The 21444-nt window shown below is 40.9% G+C and overlaps 2 protein-coding genes across 4 annotated transcripts; one reads left to right on the forward strand and one right to left on the reverse strand.

The window, feature by feature from the left end:
- Positions 1 to 711: 711 nt before the first annotated feature.
- On the reverse strand, positions 712 to 1335 carry CUNH11orf71 (chromosome unknown C11orf71 homolog). Its single transcript, XM_028783787.1, has one exon. It carries the CDS (start codon positions 1114 to 1116, stop codon positions 763 to 765), a length of 354 nt encoding a protein of 117 aa, XP_028639620.1. The 5' UTR covers positions 1117 to 1335; the 3' UTR covers positions 712 to 762.
- Positions 1336 to 1353: 18 nt separating this feature from the next.
- On the forward strand, positions 1354 to 7779 carry Rbm7 (RNA binding motif protein 7). 3 transcript variants are annotated; one of them, XM_028783789.1, is made up of 6 exons: positions 1354 to 1529; positions 2292 to 2397; positions 2498 to 2660; positions 3154 to 3241; positions 5558 to 5648; positions 6484 to 7779. In XM_028783789.1, exons 3-6 carry the CDS (start codon positions 2600 to 2602, stop codon positions 6841 to 6843), a joined length of 600 nt encoding a protein of 199 aa, XP_028639622.1. In that variant the 5' UTR covers positions 1354 to 1529; positions 2292 to 2397; positions 2498 to 2599; the 3' UTR covers positions 6844 to 7779. The 3 variants fall into 3 exon arrangements, with proteins under 3 accessions (XP_028639622.1, XP_028639621.1, XP_028639623.1); XM_028783788.1 differs by lacking the exon at positions 2292 to 2397; XM_028783790.1 differs by lacking the exon at positions 2292 to 2397 and having other exon boundaries at positions 5558 to 5652; positions 6484 to 6757.
- The last annotated feature ends 13665 nt before the right edge of the window (positions 7780 to 21444 follow it).

Below are 21444 nucleotides of genomic sequence, written 5' to 3' on the forward strand. Positions count from 1 at the left end.
GTAGAGCCATGCCTTTAATCTCAGCACTTGGGAGGCAGAGGCAGTCATGTCTGTCAGTCATAGCCAGAGCTACAAAATGAGACGCCCCACCCCTAAAAATTGTCAGTCTGTAGACATTTGTAAAAAAACAAAAAACAGAAGAGGGTGTGTGGTTAGGTGGTGAGGGAAGGTGTAAAAATAAAGCAATGTGATAAAGGGAATTTGTTCTCAACATGAATTCAAGAGTAGTCCGGGGTAAAAAGGAAGACAGTTACAAAAGCTTGAATTACAAGCCTCAAAGTAATCAGGGAGGGTTACGGAACTCAGATACAGCTGGAGTCCATATTGAATAACTGTTACTCAAGCCTGGTGTATGGGTCTCCCCTGCAAATCCCAGCACCTGGAAGGCCCGGGCAGGAGGATGAGTTCAAGACCATCCTTAATACATGGCAAGTCTGCACTACAAGACTCTACATCATACACAAATAATCACCTAGCTTTGTGACTACCTAAGAAAACCCCTCCTGCCCTCTTCTTGGCCCTATATGGATGGATATTAAGCCCCTCAACTATGAAACACCGGGCTAGCCTGTAACTCAAGAGAGTGCTTCCCGAGTCCTGAGATTAAAAATGTGTGTCACTACGCCTGGCCAAACTTTTGATAGCCTATATTAACTTCCCACATCGGTGAAAATAGGTCAGTAAAAATAAAACTGCCGTTACACCAAGACATGATTTTTGGAAAGGCCTTGTTTGCAAGCTAAGAGAGGGGAGGCATTCGCTCTACGCTGAGATACGGGTTGCTAGAGCAGTTCCCAACGCAACCAGACGCTGCTGCAGCACACTTCTTAAGAGGTCGAGCTTGACGCCTGGGATCGGGTAAGGCGAGAATCTGCCTTGGCGGCTTCGGCTACGGCTGCGGCCACCAACAGGCACTCGACGTCTGTCGGTCCGAACGGTGGGTCGCGCTGGTGGCCGAGGTCCTGGCTGATTCGGATCAAGCCTAGTAACCAGGAAGCTATCTCCGGAGACCATCGCCCAAGCCATGGCCGACGGGTTGAGATCTCCTTGGGAGGGTCGGTGGGCCATCCTGTTGGCTTGATCGCCGGCGGACAGCGACACCGAGTTCTGGGCCATCTTCAAACACCGCCTGCAGTGTTTGCTAGACGTACGTCGATCAAACTGGGCCCTCGGCAGCGCCGCAGATCACTCCAACCCGCGACGGACACAACCATTACCGACCCCAGCCGCCATTTTTCGTGCGACGGCGGAAGGAGCAGCCGCCGGAAACGGGCGCTTGTCCCGCGCGCATGCGTGGCTTGTCTGCGCTCGCGCACCACGGGCGTTTACGTCGTGACGTCTGAACGAGAGGACGTGAGTGTTTCTGAGAGTGCGCAGTAGGGTCGGTCGGCCGCGAGCAGGCAGCCTAGGCCTGAGACTGGAACGGCGTGGAGATGGGGGCGGCGGCCGCGGAGGCCGACCGCACTCTGTTCGTGGGTAACCTGGAGACGAAGGTGACGGAGGAGCTCCTCTTCGAGCTGTTCCACCAGGTAAGGGCCGGGCGCGGTCCTAGGGCCGCCGTGGCATTCACGGGCCCGGCTATGGAGCGAAGCGCGCCAGGCCGGAATTCCGGAGCGTTCGGGCCAAAAGTGACGTCTGATGATGGGGATATCTGCGTCTCCACCCCGGTGAAGTCCGGGGATCCGAGGTGGAACCTCAGTATTGCTTTCCCTTTTCCTGCGTACCTCGCTTTCCCTTTGAGTTAATTGGCCTTTGCTTTCGTCGCACAGGTTGTGTTTCCGATTCTATTTCCGCTTAACTTCCGTATGAAATTGTAGACGTTCAAGTTTTTTAAGAACTCCATAAACTTAACGTAGGAAAGCAGGACTGGCATGTTTATCAGAAAAGAACGAATAATTCTACCTATCCTGTTCCTTCTTGCTTTATGACTCAATAGCTGGTTATATTTGATGGATAGGTGCGGAAGGTTCCCCCCCCCCCGAAGAAAATCCACTTTGCCTTGTAAATGTTCGTTTCCGTGCATCGGGAAAGTGATAGCTGTTGGTTGCTTTGTTAAGACATCACACAGTCATTTGAAATGTAGACTTTATATTGTACTTCCTATTCTTTGTCAATATTATAAATAATGTAGTAAAAAAAACTTTCCCCAAATATTCATGGTTTCAGTCGGAACTAGAATTGTTATTTTTACTAAAAGGAAATGGATGTCCAGCCCTCGTCAGGACATTTTGTTTTTGATGAGGTCTTGATTTTATACCTTTTGTTTAAAACTTGTGTTCTCTTCTTTATAGTATTTGAGACAGAGAGACAGTCTCTATAGCCTTGGTAGCCCTGGAACTCCGAGGCTGACTTTGAGCTGGTCCTCCTGCCTGCATCTCTTGACATCTGACAATACAGGCATGTGCCACCATGACAGGCTTGCATTCTCCTTTATTTCTGAAATTTAAATATTTTCCTGAAATTGCCTTGTTTAAGTTCTGAGTATTTTTCTTCGCAGGCTGGGCCAGTAATAAAGGTGAAAATCCCAAAAGACAAAGATGGCAAACTGAAGCAGTTTGCATTCGTGAATTTCAAACACGAAGTGTCTGTTCCTTACGCCATGAATCTTCTCAATGGAATCAAACTTTTCGGGAGGCCTATCAAAATTCAGTTTAGATCAGGTAATGGCTCAGATATAGTGGTAATAGGAAGAGGGTTTTTGGTTTCTTGTGCTTTCAATGTACTATTCCGGGTTTTTTTGTTTTGTTTTTTGAGACTGGGATTTGGATATTCTAAACTAGCTTCAGATTATATATATATAATATATATGTTTGAACTCTTGATCCTCTGGGTGTACCTCCCAGTGCTGGATTTCTAGATGTCAGCTCCATACCAGATTGGGAGTAGAGAGTCAATGACGATGAAAATACTTTAAATTTTGCTATTTCCCGTGGCCAGATTGGCTGTTTCTGTGTAACGTAGTATCATGTTTGAAATACTGTCTTTTGCATTACGTCCTTGGGAAGCTGAAGCCATGCATAGCAGTTTGAGTTGAGGGGGAAGTCGGTGTCGCTCTGAAGCTGTTTATCTCTTTTGGAGTAATTTAGATTGGAGGAAACATTGCAAATTGTTGTTTGGTTTTCAGTTAGAACTTTTGAAATTACTTCATTTCAGGAAGTAGTCACGCCTCCCAGGATGCCGGTCTGTCACATCCACAGCATCATGTCGGAAATTTAAGCCCTTCCTCCACATCTCCTAACAGGTACTGTTTCTCATTCACTATGACAGGCATTGATCTATACATTTCGGAGGTAAACACCTTAGAATACACCAGTGAATAGCCACCAGTGAATAGCTTCCTTCGTAATGGTTCTGCTGTTTTGCTGCTGGCTGTGCTAAATTAATGGAATGCTTGTTTTCTAAGGAGACTGGAGGCAGATAGGTTATGTGGTTCCTTTGCACTAAATTAAGTACAACTTTTGTATATACATTTGTAACATGCATAGTCATGTCCTACTCACATGCACATGGATGGAATTGAAACGAAAAATGTTATCACAATGGTACTGTACTGTACCCCCTTCCCCGCAAAGTTTTAAAATTTCCAATTAACTCTATAGTAACTTCATCACTGCTAAATGTTTCTTTCTTGCTTTTTAAGATCACCAAGTGACTACTGGGCTGACCTAATAGAACTGGAATGCAGATCTGCCTCTGCCAATTGAGTCGTTAGATTAATTTCTCTGATCTATTCTTTGCAAGGAAAGAAAGATGAATAAAATGATCTCTGAAATCCCTGTAGCTATTGAAGGGTAGACACAGTACCGTATTTAGCTAACTCAATTTGTTTGCTTTCGTGCTGATATATACACACAGTTTTTTGGTTTTGTTTGTAAATTCTGTAGAGCCATAATATGCCCATTCATAAATAGCTTTCACTTAAGAAAAATTGAACACACACCTGTCGTGTATTGATTGCCTCATCAGATCTTTTCCATGTATGATCTCAGTTACTTTTGGAAGCAACTGTATGACGTAGGATTTACTTACCTCTACTTCTTGGTGCTTCAGAAAGCGTGGAGTGGAGGTGAACTTGCACATTTGCACTGCTTGTAAGTAGTGTGTGGAGACAAACCACGGTGCTATGGTCAAGCTACGACACGCTATGCAACCAAGTGGAGCTTCAAATCTAGAAGAAGACATGGCCCTTGTGACTACCTGTTCAGTTATTATAACTAGTTCACAAGAGGGGAGTAGAAAGTGCTTTGAAGGAATTTTAACAGCAGGAGATGATGCAGATGGATGAGGAACTGAAAGAAGCCAGTGCAGTGAGGGCAATGGGGAAGTTTGAGGACGTGCACAAAGGCTGAGTCAGCGTCTAGGGCTACAATCAAGGTTGTCCTAAAGAGGAGGAAAGCATTAAGTAAGAGAATGATAAGAAGTTCCAGGTTTAGAGTTACTTGGTCACAGTGGGGAAGAGTAAGGATGCGTTAGAAGGGACAATAGTGAAAGACCAATTAGAACTATAGGCAGTAACCTTGTGGGGCTATTGGACCAAGGCTGGTTTGGATGAAGGCATTGCCAGGGCTGGAGAGAATTGGATGTCTGCTGTGAAGGAGCTCTTGGAAGGAGAAATTATCAAAAGCAATCGTACAAAAACATTGTCTTTTTTTGCCAGCTGAAATTAATTAGTGGTGTTTAAACACTTAACACTTAATTGGTATGCAAAGGTGTCTTCAGGCATTTTCACATAACATAGTCAAAGGTATCCTATATGGAACAAAGATTTTCCCCTTAGAGTTTCTTGGGAGGGTGGAGGAGGTATACTAGCGTCACTTTTAGCTTTAGTCATAGGCTGGAGTGGATCATTTTACTACGCTGGCATAAAGTCAACTTTACTTTTAGCCCTTAGTAGCATTTGGACACAATCTTCTCTGAGACACTTCTCCCCCACAGAAACTACAGGAGAACCCGTACTTTTCTTACCTTCCAGTAGTCAATCAACACCAAGAGAATGAAATCCGTGGTGGTTTGTCCAGACTTTTTAATGACTCAGAAACACCTACTTAATTGCTCCAGTTTTAAAAAGGAAAGTTTATAGTTTCTTTACTCTGTTATAGCTAGGTAATAAAATCTCAGTCTGAATAATTGCACTGATTAGCTTGAGGACCGATGCATCTTTTTCTATAAAGTCAGGTAAATGTTTTAGACGTGTGCTGGCTGTGTTGTCTTTGTGTCTGCCATCCCAGAGGTAAGAGGAAAGCCATGCTGTCGTCCCAGAAAACGTCATGTTATGGAGCTGTATTTGGCTCCTAGGCTCCTAGTTTCTTTCCCTGCACTAGCCTTTCCCACAGTTGGGGCTCTTCTGTCTCCAGGTAATCGTATTCTTTTTACTCTAAATGCCTCCTTTTCAGAAAGACTGCCCCGATCAGCTAACTTAAACCGAATGTCTTGTCTTTCCTCCAGCTTTCCCCATCACGTAACACATAGAAGCCGTGTTTCTCCTAATCATTCTCACCAGTGAGAAGCAGCTGGTGGTGGTTGCTGGATCCTGAGCGTTCTTGGTTTGTCTTTGCAGCTATGAAAGGACAGTGGGTAACGTGACTCCGTCAGCACAGATGGTCCAGAGGTCCTTTTCATCTCCAGAAGATTATCAGCGGCAAGCAGTGGTAGGCAGATCCCCCCTCTTTTCCCCCAATTTAGTGGCTAAGACAAAGTCACACTTGGGTTAAAGTGCTCCCATTGTGTCAGATAACTTCACATCTCAGTCAGTTTTATTACTTACATTCTTTAGGCATAAGTTAACTTTTTTTTTAAAATTCTTAATACCTTGTTGAATATTTAGACTACTGTGATCATTAAATTAGTTTTACTAATTTGAGATCCATCTTCTAGACCAACCTTCTTGAAGTGGTTTTTGTGGTGTCATGAGACCTAGCCTAAAACCTAAATCAGCTGTCTTTTGTTTTTTTCTTTTTTAGGCAGAGTTTCATTATCTAGCTCTGGCTATCCTGAAGCTCTGTATAGACCAGGCTACCCTTAATCTCTACCTTTGCCTCCAGCTTTTGTCAACCTTTAGCAGTTTCTAAGATGCACAACCTATTTCTGCTGCTATGGCTCTAGTTTCTTTTTGTTAAAGACATTGTCTTAGCACTCAGAGATCATATGCCACCTTCACAAAGCTTTTCCTAACACTAGTGAGTATCTAGCTCTTCATGTTTCTGTTACAGTGATTCACAGGATAGTCTTTCAGAGTGATATCTTTAATTGTATTCTTGGAAAAAAGCAGTATTTATGTCTAAGTATCTGTAAGTACACACTCAGGGTCGACAAAACTATGGTATTGGGCTACATTTAATTATGTTCAGCTTGGGATACATCTGGGCAAGGGTGATTTTGATTGTCCTTTAGTCTATATATTGTTGACTAACTAAATGTATATATATTGGCTTTGCAATCAAGAGATACTTAGAGTTACTGTTTCTTTTTTTTTCCTTCCCTTAGATGAACAGTGTTTTCAGACAGATGTCATATGTTGGGAAATTTGGTTCTCCACATGCAGAGCAGTTGGGATTTTCTCCATCAGTTCAACCACATGGCCATACCTTTACCCAGTCTTCCAGCTCCCAGTGGCGCCAAGATGCACTGTCATCACAGCGTAAAAGACAGAGTTCTCACCCCTACCTAGCAGACAGACACTATAGCCGTGAGCAGCGCCACTCTGATCACGGCTCTGATTATCATTACAGAGGAGGCCGAGAGGATTTCTACTATGACGACAGGAGTCATGATGGCTGGAGCCATGACTACGATAACAGGAGGGACAGTAGTAGAGGTGGGAAGTGGCCCTCATCCCGGCACTAACAAGCATTCCAAGGACACTGTTTACGGGGCCATTTTAGGTCCTTTTAATTAGGTTGTTGCAGAAATATTTCTAAAAACTGTACAGAGTAATCCCACAATTTTCCACCTGTCTTTGAAAAAGAGTTTTTTAAACCTTGTAACAGTTTGATAGAGAACTGATAACTGCGGCTCCTCGTGTGCTATTTTAATTACCTAACCTCAGGGGTCTGAAGAGGAAGGTTCATACAAAAGAATGTCACCATTCTGGTCATTTCAGACGTTCTCGGAAAAATGAACTATATAGATTGGTTGTATTATAAAGCAAATATTTTAATTATCTCACCTTTTTGTGTTGCAAGAAATTTCTTGGTAATCAGTTTGGTGTATATAATAGGAAACATCTGAGTTGGTAGTCTGAAATGGCTGTCTGCATTTTGTTAATAAATGAGAAAATAGAACTTCTCAGTCATCTGTTTATTAATAGTTTATTTAAAACAGTTTATTGGCTTTGTCTGGAGATAAATCATATTTCCTGACTCAGAATTTAAGTACAAATTCTGTGGTATGCTCTTGAATTTTATCACAATTGAACATACATTATAAATCTTTACTAGTTCATTCTAAGAACTTTAAAATTCTTTCATTAAATTATATTTGATCTATGACTAGTCACTCAGGAAGTTAAATATCTGCAATGTATATTTTTACATAAAATGACAGTGTTGATGAAAATTCTGTTTAGAATGATGTTAATACATAGAGAAAATGGCAAAATGTTTCACTGCAAGGATTGTAATTTTGAAATTTTGTTTAACAAAACTTTTGTGTTTCAAGATCCTGTTGCTCTTTCACCGCAAAATCATTTCTAAGAATTCATTCCCTGAGAAATGTGGATCTTCTTTATACCACAGCATTTATACTATGTTCCTTTTAATATATTAAATACACAAAAAGAGAGTGTGTCCCTTTATTTTGGCATCACTGACATCAAGGGCATCTGAGTTAGCAGTGCACTTTTAGTCATGTCAGTTCACACTTTCGAGTAAGGTTGCCCATCTTGTGTAGATTTGCCTTGATGCATGGCTAGACTGCTATCAACATATTTATGCAATAGAGCCCAGTGTACATTAATTAGATCCTTTGTTTGCTTTCGATACCCAGATGTTTTACGTGTCCAGGCTCTGTGCTTATATTAAAGTTCCATTAAATAGTCATCATCAGTTGAATTTTTGACTTATGTGATTGAACTCAGTCTCCAGGCTCCTTCTCTCCCAGGAGGTTCAGACTAATAAGCATCTCAGAGTCCCAACCATGTAATCATGTGGTTGATCTTTGCATCCTGGCCTGGTCCCATCCAGTCACCTTAGTAGTTTTCAGGGCTTACCATTTGAAGATAATAATGAAGATACTTCTACAACTGGAGGAATTCCTAGAACTTAAGCTTTTCCTCAGAGTTAAAAACAAAGGGCCAAATTCTTCACTATTCAGTACCAACTCTAAATGGAAACTACTATAGGAGGAAAATTCTGGAAATCGTCATTCTACTTTAGCTAAGCTGAGATAGCACAAAGCTATGGCACCATTGAATGCCCTGTCAAGAAAATAATGCTAGGCAGCTTTCCCAATTCTTGCTTATTAGTGCTCTCCCACCAATAACATAGATCACTTCCAGTGCTATTCTCTTTCTCTTGGACTTCAGTTTTGGAGTACTACAGTTTACAACATTCTGTCTTCAAAAAGTTGAACACAAAGAAGCGGGGAAGGCTCGGCAAGCTCCTGGGATAGGGAGTTGACAGAAATGGGAGAGCCTGCTTAGCGGATACTGTGTAATTTTGTTTTCCATTGCTGTGATGACAAAAGTAGGCAGAAAGGTTTTAGCTCACAATTTCAGGTTGCTGTCTATCATTGTAAAGGAGGTCAAGGTAGAAGGAACTTGAAACAGTCACGTTATATTCACAGTCAAGGGCACTTCTCTGCTCTTACGCAAACCACAATTTCTTGCCTAAGGAATGGTGTCACTCATTGTGGACAGATCTTCCCACTTAATGTAATCTATATAGTCCATCAAAAACATATCCGTCCTTCATTGAGATTTCCTTCTGAGGTTGATAAACCTAAACAGTGGTGCTAAGAGACGAGACTCAGTTGTTAAAGAATATGTGTTGCCCTTCAGAGGGTCAGAGATTCAGTCACCAAGAATTATATTGGGCAGCTCACAATTATCTGTAACTGCAGCTCTTGGTGTCAGTGGGTACCCACATACATTTGGCACACATACAAGTACATACCAGTAAATAAAAATAAATCTTAAGAACAACCCTGTAACTGTAAGGGTACAGTATCTGCTCAGGATACCTCAAGATCAAGTTCTCAGTACAAAGGAGATTTATTGTGCCAGAGGGACAAAGGGCAGGGAATAAGAATGTCTTAGGGTTTCATTGCTGTGAAGGGAGATGACCAAGACCACTTTTATAAAGGCAAACATTTCATTGGGGATAGCTTACAGTTTTAGAAGTTCAATCTATTCTAATGTTGGGAAGTGTGGCAACATGCAGGCTGGCATGGTGGTAGAGGAGCTAAGATACCTTGATCTGCAGGCAGCAGAAGGCGACTGTCTCACTGGTCATAGCTTGAGCTTCAGAGACTTCAGAGCCCATGCCCACAGTGACACACTTCCTCCAAGGCCACACCTACCAGTAGTGCCATTCCCAGTGGGCCAAGCCTTCAAACAGTTTGTTGGGGCCAAACCTATTGATACCATCACAAAGAGACAAAGACAGGAGACTGAGGATGAGGGAGGGGAAGGGAACTGGGGTGAGGGAGAAGGGGGCTTTTATCTTAGGGAGGGTTAAAGGCAGCTTCTGGATAGAGAGGAGACACATGTGGCCTGTAGGAAAATGACAGATTATAAAGGTAAAAGGGGAAGCACTGTGTTTGGATGAGGTGTTTCATTTTAATTGTGCATATTAATTAGGTGAGCCAAAGGGGGCTTTTGATTGCTGGACTTTAATACTTTGATAGGTAGACCTTGGTCTCCAGCCTCAGGAGGAGGGATTAGGCAAATAAGGGAACAGACCTGGGAGTCTAGTTTTAAGAATATAATCTATTTTCTTTTTTTAATTGGATATTATATTTACATTTCAGATGTTATCCCCTTATACCATTCCATGCCCCCCCCCCCAGGAATCCCCTATCCCATCCTCCCTCTTCCTGCTTCTATGAGGATGTGCCCTCACCTATCCCCCACTCCCACCTCCCCACCCTTGAATTCCCCCACACTTGGCGTCCAGCCTTCATAGGACCAAGGATCTCCTCTCCCACCTATGCCCGACAAGGCCATCCTCCACTACATATACAGCTGGAATCATGAGTCCCTCCTTATGTGCTCCCAGGTTAGTGGTTTAGACCCTGGGAGCTCTGGTTGGTTGGTATTGTTGCTCTCCTCATGGGGCCGCAAACCCTTTCAGCCCCTTCAGTCTTCTCTCTAACTCCTCCATTGGGAACCCCTTGATCAGTTCAATGGTTAGCTGTGAGCATCTGCCTCTGAATATGTCAGGCTCTGGCAGACCTCTAAGGAGACAGCTATATCAGGCTCCTGTCAGCATGCACTTCCTGACTTCCACATCAGCATCTACCTTTGGTGACTGTACATGGAATGGATATCCAGGTGGAATGGTCTCCAGACGTCCCTCCTTTAGATTCTGTCCCACATTTTGTCTCCATATTTGCTCCCTTGAGTATTTTGTTACTCCTTAGAAGGACTGAAGCACCCCCACTTGGTCTTCCTTCTTCATGAGCTTCATGTGGTCTGTGAGTTGAATCTTGGGTATTTCAAGCTTTGGGGCTAATATTCACTTATCAGTGAGTGAATACCATGTGTGTTCTTTTATGATTGGGTTACCTCACTCAAGATGACATTTTCTAGTTCCATCCATTTACCTAAGAATTTCTTGAATTCATTGTTTTTAATAGCTGAGTAATAATTGTGTAAATGTACCACATTTTTTGTATCCATTCCTCTGTTGAAGGGCATCTGGGTTCTTTCCAGCTTCTGGCTATTATAAGTAAGGCTGCTATGAACATAGTTGAGCATATGTCCTTGTTATATGTTCGAGCATCTTCTGGGTATATGCCTAGGAGTGGTATAGCTGGATCCTCAGGTAATGCTATGTCCAATTTTCTGAGTAACTGCCAGTCTGATTTCCAGAGTGGTTGTACCAGCTTTCAATCCCATCAACAATAGAGGAGTGTTCCTCTTTCTTCACATCTTCGCCAGCGTCTGATATCACCTGAGTTTTTGATCTTAGCCATTCTGACTGGTGTGAGGTGGAATCTCAGGGTTGTTTTGATTTGCATTTCCCTGATGACTAAAGATGTTGAACATTTCTTAAGGTGCTTCTTGGCCATTCAAGTTTCCTCAGTTGAGGATTCTTTGTTTAGCTCTGTACCCCCATTTTAAAATAGGGTTATTTGGTTGTCTGGAGTCTAATTTCTTGAGTTCTTTGTATATATTGGATATTAGCCCTCTATCAGATGTAGGATTGGTAAAGATCTTTTCCCAATCTGTTGGTTGCCATTTTGTCCTATTGACAGTGTCCTTTGCTTTACAGAAGCTTTGCAATTTTATGAGGTCTTATTTGTCAATTCTTGATCTTAGAGCATAAGCCATTGGTGTTCTGTTCAGGAACTTTTCCTCTGTGCCCAAGTCTTCGAGGTTCTTCCCCACCTTCTCTTCTATTAGTTTCAGTGTATCTGGTTTTATGTGAAGGTCCTTTATCCACTTGGACTTGAGCTTTGTACAAGGAGATAAGAATGGATCGATTTGCATTCTTCTACATACTGACCTCCAGTTGAACCAGCGCCATTTATTGAAAATGCTGTCCTTTTTCCATTGGATGGTTTTAGCTCCTTTGTCAAAGATCAAATGACCATAGGTGTGTGGGTTTATTTCTGGATCTTCAATTCTATTCCTTTGATCTTCCTGCCTGTCTCTGTACCAATACTATGCAGTTTTTATCACTATTACTCTGTAGTACAGCTTGAGGTCAGGGATGGTGATTCCCCATAAGTTCTTTTATTGTTGAGAATAGTTGTCACTATCCTGGGTTTTTTGTTATCCCAAGTGAATTTGCAAATTGCTCTTTCTATCTCTAGGAAGAATTGATTTGGAATTTTGATGGGGATTGCATTGAATCTGTAGATTGCTTTTGGCAAGATGGCCATTTTTACTAAATTAATCCTGCCAATCCACGAGCATAGGAGATCTTTCCATCTTCTGAGATCTTCTTCTATTTTTTTCTTCAGAGATTTGAAGTTCTTGTCATACAGATCTTTCACTTGCTTGGTTAGATTCACTCCAAGATATTTTATATTATTTGTGACTATTGTGAAGGGTTTCATTTCCCTAATTTCTTTCTCAGCTTGTTTATCCTTTGAGTAGAGGAAAGCTACTGATTTGTTTGAATTAATTTTATATCCAGCCACTTTGCTGAAATTGTTTACCAGGTTTAGGAGTTCTCTGGTATAAGTTTTAGGGTCACTTAAGTATACTATCATATCTGCAAATAGTGAAATTTTGACTTCTTCCTTTCCTGTTTGTATCCCTTTGATTTCCTTTTGTTGTCTAATTGCTCTGGCTAGGACTTCCAGTAGTATATTGAATAGGTAGGGTGAGAGTGGGCAGCCTTGTCTAGTCCCTGATCTCAGTGGATTGGTTCAAGTTTCTTTCCAGTTAGTTTGGTGTTGGCTTCTGGCTTGCTATATTTACTATGTTTAGGTATGGGCCTTGAATTCCTGATCTTTCCAAGACTTTTAACATGAAGGGAGGTTGAATTTTGTCAAATTCTTTCTCAGCATCTAGTGACATGATCATGTGGTTTTTTTCTTTGAGTTTGTTTATATAGTAGATCACATTGATGGATTTCTGAATATTGAACCATCCCTGCATTCCTGGGATAAAGTCCATTTAATCATGATGGATTGATTTGATGTGTTCTTGGATTTGGTTTGCTAGAATTTTATTGAGTATTTTTGCATTGATATTCATAAGGGAGATTGTTCTGAAGTTCTCTTTCTCTGTTGGGTCTTTGTGAGGTTTAGGTATGAGTGTGGTTGTAGCTTCATAGAACAAATTGGATAGTGTTCCTTCTGTTTCTATTCTGTGGAATAGTTTGAGGAGAATTGACATTAGGTCTTCCTTCAAGGTCTGATAGAATTCTGCACTAATACCATCTGGTCCTGGGCTTTTTTTGCTGGGGAGACTTTTAATGACTGCTGCTATTTCTTTAGGGGTTATGGGGACTGTTTAGATGGTTTATCTGCTCCTGATTTAACTTTGGTACCTGATATCTGTCTAGAAAATTGTCCATTTCATCCAGATTTTCCAGTTTTGATGAGTATAGACCTTTGTAGTAGGACCTGATGATTTTTTTGAATTTCCTCAGTTTCTGTTGTTATGTCTCCCTTTTTAGTTCTGATTTTATTAATTTGGATATTGTCTCTGTGCCCTCTGGATAGTCTGGGTAAGAGTTTATCCATTTTGTTGATTTTCTCAAGGTACCAGCTCCTGGTTTTGTTGATATTTTGTATAGTTCTTTCTGTTTCTACTTGGTTGATTTCAGCCCTGAGTTTGATTATTTCCTGCTGTCTACTCCTCTTGGGTGTATTTGCTTCTTTTTGTTCTAAAGCTTTCAGGTGTGCTGTCAAGTTGTTAGTGTATACTCTCACCAGTTTTATTTTATAGGCAGTTAGAGCTATGAGTTTTCCTCTTAGCACTGCTTTCATTAGCAAAAGTTTTGGTATGATGTGTCCTCATTTTCATTAAATTCTAAGAAGTCTTTAATTTCTTTATTTCTTCCTTGACCAAGTCATCATTGAGTAGAGTGTTGTTCAGTTTCCATGTGCATGTGGCTTTTCCATTGGTTTTATCATTATTAAACACCAGCCTTAGTCCTCCATGGTGATCTGATTGGATGCAAGGGATTATTTCAGTCTTTTTGTATCTGGTGAGGCCTGTTTTGTGACCAATTATATGATCTATTTTGGAGAAGGTACCATGAGGTGCTGAGAAAAAGGTACATTCTTTTGTTTTAGGATGAAATGTTCTATAGATATCAGTTAAATCCATTTGGTTCATAACTTCTGTTAGTTTCATTGTGTCTCTGTTTAGTTTCTGATTCCATGATATGTCCATTGCTGAGAGTGGGGTGTTGAAATCCCCCACTATTATTGTGTGAGGTGTGCTTTGAGCTTTAGTAAAGTTTCTTTTATGTATGTAGGTGCCCTTGTGTTTGGAGCATAGATGTTCAGAACTGAAAGTTCATCTTGGCAGATTTTTCCTTTGATGAGTATGAAGTGTCCTTCCTTATCTTTTTTGATTACTTTTGGTTGAAAGTTGATTTTATTTTATATTAGAATGGCTACTCCAGCTTGTTTCTTGGGACCATTTGCTTGGAAGATTGTTTTCCATCCTTTTACTCTGAGGTAGTGTCTGTCTTTGTCACTGAGGTGCATTCCCTGTATGCAGTAAAATTCTGGGTCCTGTTTACGTATCCAGTCTGATAGTCTGCTTCTTTTTATTGTAGAATTGAGTCTATTGATGTTAAGAGATATTAAGGAAAAATGACTGTTGCCTCCTGTTATTTTTGTTATTAGAGGTGGAATTATGTTTGTGCACTTCTTTTGGGATTGTTGGAAGAGTACTTCCTTGCTTTTTCTAGGTTGTAGTTTCCCTCCTTGTGTTTGAGTTTTCCACCAATTATCCTTTGAAGTGCTGGATTTGTGGGAAGATATTGTGTAAATTTGGTTTTGTCATGGAATATCTTGATTTCTCCATCACTAGTGATTGAGAGTTTTGCTGGATATAGTAGTCTGGGCTGGCATTTGTGTTCTCTTAGGGTCTGTATGATATCAGTCCAGGATCTTCTGGCTTTTATACTCTCTGGTGAGAAGTCTGGTGTAATTCTTATAGGTCTGCCTTTATATGTTACTTTACCTTTTCTTCTTACTGCTTTTAGTATTTATTCTTTGTTTTGTACATTTGATATTTTGATTATTATGTGACCAGAGGTATTTCTTTTCTGGTCTAGTCTATTTGGAGTTCTGTACGCTTCTTGCATATTTGTGGACAGCTCTTTCTTTAGGTTAGGGAAGTTTTTCTCTATAATTTTGTTGAAGATATTTATTGGCCCTTTAAGTTGGGAATCTTCATTCTCATCTATACCTATTATCCTTAGGTTTGGTCTTCTCATTGTGTCCTGGATTTCCTGGATGTTTCGGGTTAGGAGCTTTTTGCATTTTGCATTTTCTTTAACAGTTGTGTCAATGTTTTCCATGGTATCTTCTGCACGTGAGATTCTCTCTTTTATCTCTTGCATTCTGTTGGTGATGCTTGTGTCTATGACTCCTGATCTCTTTCTTAGGTTTTCTATCTCCAGGGTAGTCTCCCTTGGAGATTTCTTTATTGTTTCTACTTCCATTTTTAGATCCTGGATGGTTTTGTTTAATTCCTTCACCTGTTTGGTTGCGTTTTCTTGCAATTCTTTAAGGGATTTTTGTGTTTCCTCTTTATGGACTTCTACCTGTTTACCTGTGTTTTCCTGTACTTCTTTAAGGGAGTTATTTATGTCCTTCTTAAAGTCCTCTATCATCATCATCATGAGAAGTGATTTTAATTCTGAATCCTGCTTTTCTGGTGTGATGGGGGGTCCACGGCTTGCTATGGTGGGATAACTGGGTTCTGATGATGCCAAGTAACTTTGGTTTCTGTTGCTTACGTTCTTGTGCTTGCCTTTCGCCATCTGGTTAACTCTAGTGCTACCTGCACTCACTGTCTCTGACTGGAGCCTTTCTTTCCACTTATCTTGCTTGTGTCAGACCTCCTCAGGGTCCACATGTCTCTGTGATCCTGTGATCCTGTGCTCCCACTGCTCTGAGTGCAGTGGCTCTTCTAGGATGTCTCAGGATATGGTGTCTCCACAGGAGCAGACCAGCTAGGTGTCTGCCCCAGCCACAAGGCTATAATCTATTTTCTAGCAAGGCAGAGGGAATCAGGAAGAAGGGCAAGGCCTGCCAGAGTCATGCTTGCCATACTTGGGCCAGCTAGAGTCCCTTTACTAACCATCACAGAGCAGAAAGTTTCAATTAAAAAAAATAAGTCTTATTGATCTCTTGCCTAGTGTGATGAGTACCATAATATTAATGTGTATTTCAAAAGTTTTGTCACAAAGAAATAGGTATTTGTGGTGAAGGTGGTAGGTTTGCTAGTTATCCCTATTAGGTTATCCTTCAACATATTTCCTTCTCTTATGAGTTATTGCTTAATAACTGTCTCAACATTTACACAATTTTGAGGCTTCATTATGATCTGGATGTTGCTGTTTGCATAATTCAAAGCTCTTTATATCCCATGTCTATAATGTAATATAATATGTCAATTTTGTCCCCAGCTTTTATGATGTTAAAACCACAAAGCAAGTTTTCTCATACTACCTTTAATAACATTATATAGTTTCACTTTAAAAATTTTTATGTTGCTAAGGAGAAACGGTTGGCAAATATAAACTCATGCTGCCATGTTTAGCTGGAGAGCTAGTTTATTAATATGTAAGTGTGAGTTCCTTTTTTTAGAAACTAGCATTTATTGAACTGTTACTGCATGCTAAGCTACTTCCAAGCATTTTCTAGGAGAGAAATTTGGTACCTTCCCAAAGAGGATATAATGAGTGGAGGCTAATTCATATCTAATCAGTCGACTGCTAGAAATCAGGCTCTTCGCTTCCATGCTTATTTTAATTAGGTGTGACAGTGTAAGATGAGATGTAATTGATTTTGATATTATGACTCGTTTGAAATTTTTTTTCTCCTTTGAAATAGAGTGTCATATGTCCATGGATGGCCTTGAACTCAAGATTCTTCTGCCTCCATTCCCTAAGAGCTGAGATTACACTGGGAGCCATCTCTCCTAGCTTCCTTTTGTAAACTAAGAAATTGTGGGACAGCGGGATGGCTCAGTGGATTCAAGCCCTTGCTACATAAGTCTAATGACCTCAGTTCAGTTCCCTGGAATCCTCATAAGAAAGCTGATGTGGTGGCACGCGTCCGTAATCCCAGCATCCCTTCTTCAGTGAGAGGGCAGGCAGAGACCAGAGAACTGCCTGAAAGGTCAAAGGTCAACATGTCTCCCGTATATAGCAAGGCAGAAACAGTAAGAGAGATGGTGCCTCTAAACAAGGTGGAAGAAAACTGACCACTGAGCATTGACCTCTGATCTTCAGAGACCATGGCTTACAGTTGCACCCATGCCTACATGCCGTATATACAAGCACTGACGACAAGAATAATAAATAAAATAAAAAATATGGGTTTTGGTTTTGTAATTTCAGTGTTTTTCCTTTCTGAATGATAACAGAAAAGGTTGCAGGGTTCTAGCTACTTACACAACTATTACCGTTTGAGTCCCAGTAAATGAAATGCAAAATTGGAGTCACTGTAACATTTTTGTTAATTCTGATTTGATACTCGAAGATGTATTGATATTTCATTTTAAAATGGACTACCTGTGGGTTTTCTTAAAAAGTTTTTAATCTCTTAGAGCAAAGAGTATACTTGTATGGTTCAAAACCAAAAAATGTCTCTATTGAGAAATACCAACCCACTCTTGTATCTTCTAGCCTGCTTCTTACCATTTTCTAATCTCGTTATTAGTTGAGTAACATTCCAGTGTTTCTTTGGTCTCATCTCTCCTCTCTTTCTTCATAGATAGTCATTTTGTGCTTAAGAGTATAATCAAGATGTCTTGAGTTGTGACTCTTGGAATGCAATTTTTGCCTATCTGGCAAAAAATGCCCTTCGGCAGATTTTTACAAAAACCTTTACATGCCTTATTACCTTGCTTTATTTTGACATCAGTGTACGTTACACTTTCTCCTTTAGAAAAACAGACATGCATAATGTTCTTTGTCTCAAGAAAGGGGGACAGGGGTGAGCTAACTCCTGGTGGCAAGGACAAAAGCTTTTTTCCCATTTGTTCCATTATCTTTGGTACTAACACATTTCACAGATGGGAAAGTAGTCCTTTCCTCCCCTATCAAAGATACAGCTCCAAATACAAAATAAAGCACCCTAATTTTAGAAATTAAAACTACTATCTCGAAACCCCCCCAAAAAAAAGAGAAAGAAAGAAAGAAGGAAACAAAGAAAGAAAGAAAGAAATTAAAACTACTTTAGATTGACCAGTCTCTGCTTCCTAAGTTTGGATACAACTTGAGCAGCTGCCTCAAGCTTTTGAGACCAGGACCTCCCTGCCATGAAGGGCTGTATTAATGACTGAACTGTGAGCTGACATACTCTGGCTCCCCAACAACCTCTCCAAAACCCTGAAAGGCGAACAAACACACAAGCCCCTACTTTAATACGCTGAGCGTTTACTGTGTCCGGTACAAGGAGCATCAACTAACTTGGTAAGTTGGCTCTTTCTTTAGTGTTTGTGTCAGTTTTCTATTTGAGTAACAGAGTACCCAAGACATTCAACCGGTGATGAAGAATGGTTTGTTTTGAGCACTCGGTTTCAGAGGCTTAAGTCTGTGGTCAGGTGGAGTCACTGCTTTGGGACCTGTGGTTGGGTGGTGCATGTTGGCAGGGAGTATGCAGTGGAGCCCAGCTCTACAGACTCATGGCTGAGATGAAACAGAGCATGAGGGAGGAGCTAGTTCCCTTCAAGAGCATGCGTCTAATGACCGGAAGTCCTATCATGAGGTCCCGCCTTTCAAAGTTTTCACAAGCTGTCAACACAATGCTGGGACCAAGCCTTAAACACTCTGGCCTGTGATGGACTTCAAGGTCCAAATCCCGAAGCTTCATAGTAGAGTACTCCGTACAAACTAAGTACTTGGTATGTTTTTGTTAAACTGAGTTGACATAAATGCAGTTCAAATTTCATAAAAATCTGAGTGGCCGTGTATACAGGTGTGCTCTGAAGATACTTTTTGTTTTGTTTTGTTTTGTTTTTCGAGACAGGGTTTCTCCATAAAGTCTTGGCTGTCCTGGAACTCACTCTGTAGACCAGGCTGGCCTTGAACTCAGAAATCTACCTGTCTCTGCCTCTCAAGTGCTGGGATCAAAGGCGTGTGCCACCACTGCCCAGCTGAAGATACTTTTTTTAAAGGCTTATTTTATTTTTAATAATGAATATGGGGGAGATATGAATTTTTTTAAAAAAATTCTGGAGCTAAACATGTTATAACTAATCCTTGAACTTGGGCAGCAGGAAGACTGTCATGGGTTTGAGGCCAGCCTGTACTACATAATGAGTGAGACTCTGTTTCAGACAAACAAAAATGAACCAGACAGAAACCAAAACTGTTTCTGTAGCAGAAAACAGAGACAGTGGGTGCAACTTATGGGTCATGGCCCCCCTCCCCCCCAGGAAAGGACCTGTCTCTCAGCTCAAGTCACAGTATTCCAGGCTTTGTCACATGGTGGCTTTCTACAAGTCTAAAACCATCATAGATGTGATGGGAAGACATTAGCACACTTACCCACGTTCTCTGTTTTGGCAAAACTACACATAATCTACATCCAGTCTCCTTTACCATTTTCTGTTTTAAGATTTCTTTAGAATTTAGGAAGAATAAGTGTTTTATTTTTGGTAAGAACACTAAATCTGTAATTATTGTAAAAGGAACACATTACCTTAGCTGAATAAACGTGGAAGTTTCCAAAACTCCAGCACCGTAATTTCTGTTTATTTTGGAGACAGGGTTTCCTGTGGCTATTTACATAGCTATCATTTTTCATTGTTAAACATAACCATTCATTGCTTAAAATAAATCATGGGCATGGCTTTTCAAGATATAGGTTGTTAAATACCACCACCCAAAGTGTAATAAAAAAAAAAAAAGATCTATATAAGATCTATATTTGTGCTGGGCAGTGGTGGCCCGTGCCTTTAATCCCAGCACTTGGGAGGCAGAGGCAGGCAGATTTCTTAGTTTGAGGCCAGCCTGGTCTACAAAGTGAGTTCCAGGATAGCAAGGGCTACACAGAGAAACCCTGTCTGGAAAAACCAAAAAACAAACAAACAAAAAAAACCAAAAAACAAAAAACTATATTTGTGCAGTGTGTGTGTGTCTGTGTTTCCTGGTGCCCACTAAGGTTTGAAGAGGGCAACACATCTCCTGGAGCCAGAGTGCCATCCCCTGCAAGAACAGCAAGTACTCTTAACCTCTAAGCCATCTCTCCAATCTAAAGATGCTATTCTTTCAAAATGTAAAGAAATAGTACTTTAAGAAAAAAAAAAGAAAAAAAAAGAAAAAAAAAAAAGAAATCGTACTTTAGACTGAGAATAAGCCCAGCTGATTCAGATTCCCATATAGCCAGGTGTGGTGGTGCGCACTTTTAATCTCAGCACTTGGGAGGCAGAATTCCAGGCCAGCTTGGGTTCTGTAGTGAGTCTCTTTGTCTTAAAAAAAAAAAAAAAAAGGTTTCTGTACCCAATAGAGTTCTCCTTCCAATGAATAGGGCCACAAATGATTACAAACTAAACACAGTATGATCCATTAGGAAATGCCGTTATAATATACATATCCGTTCTGCAGTAAAATTGTACATATAATTTGGACACACGTTTCCACGATCTTTCCGTTTCTCTGGCCAAGCTTGGCAGGTCGCCGGTGGAGTAGCTGAAATCCACTTGTAGGTTGCAGCATCCCTAAAGCTCCGATTAGGCAATGTTTGTCTCACAAAACCAGCTCACCGGGTAGGAATAACTATACCACCAATCACAAGCTCTGTAATTACTGGCAACACAGCGTTAACAAAAAGACACAGAGTATGTGATTCAAGACTCAGCACGTTTGTGACAAAATTGCCCTTTGCAGAGGTGTTTGCTACTAAGCTAAAATTTAAAAACCTTGCAGAGGCCCCTTCGAGCATTGGTGATGAAAACCATATCTATTGTGGGAGATTGAGGACTGGTCTATTAAAACCAGAGTGTTTGACAAAATCGGAGTGGAGGACAGATTAGGCAGAGCTATTCCAATTCGCTTTAGTGAGCTGCAAAAATTATACAAGGACGTGATTTAATTTGAGAAGTTTTGAAGGTAGAATAGTATAGGATCTAACAACCGAAACACAGCCTACATGGTCTGGCATCCTAGAAAACGAGACAAGGCTTCTGCCAATAATGGGAAAGGAACATTTATGGAACACCTGATATGTGCGAAGTCATCTTTCAGACAAGAGACCATTTAAGGACTCCTAAACGATGATGGCGGAATTGGTCTTGTAGCTCAAATAGCACGTCATTCGGATTCCAAGTAAATAAGAAATATACTCAATACGTGGAAGGGAGGGGCAGGTTAAAAAAAAACGGAGGGAGGTAGCAATAAGGAAAAGGTACATTAAAAAATTCTTAAACAGATAACTGTATTTTTTTCAAAGTAAAACCTCTTCAACTAAGTAGTTTAGAACTAATAAAAACTCAGGAATGATATCTCCTGGAAACAGACAAACTTTAGCCGTGAAATACAAGCAAGTCCCTTAACATCCGAAAACACGTGGCGGGGGAGGGGAGCTGGAGGCTGGACCAAGGACTCCCACTCCCATCAGACCTCTCTGCATCCG

This window comes from Grammomys surdaster, unplaced genomic scaffold (genome assembly GCF_004785775.1).
Source record: "Grammomys surdaster isolate TR1022 unplaced genomic scaffold, NIH_TR_1.0 1164, whole genome shotgun sequence".
NCBI lineage: Eukaryota > Metazoa > Chordata > Mammalia > Rodentia > Muridae > Grammomys > Grammomys surdaster.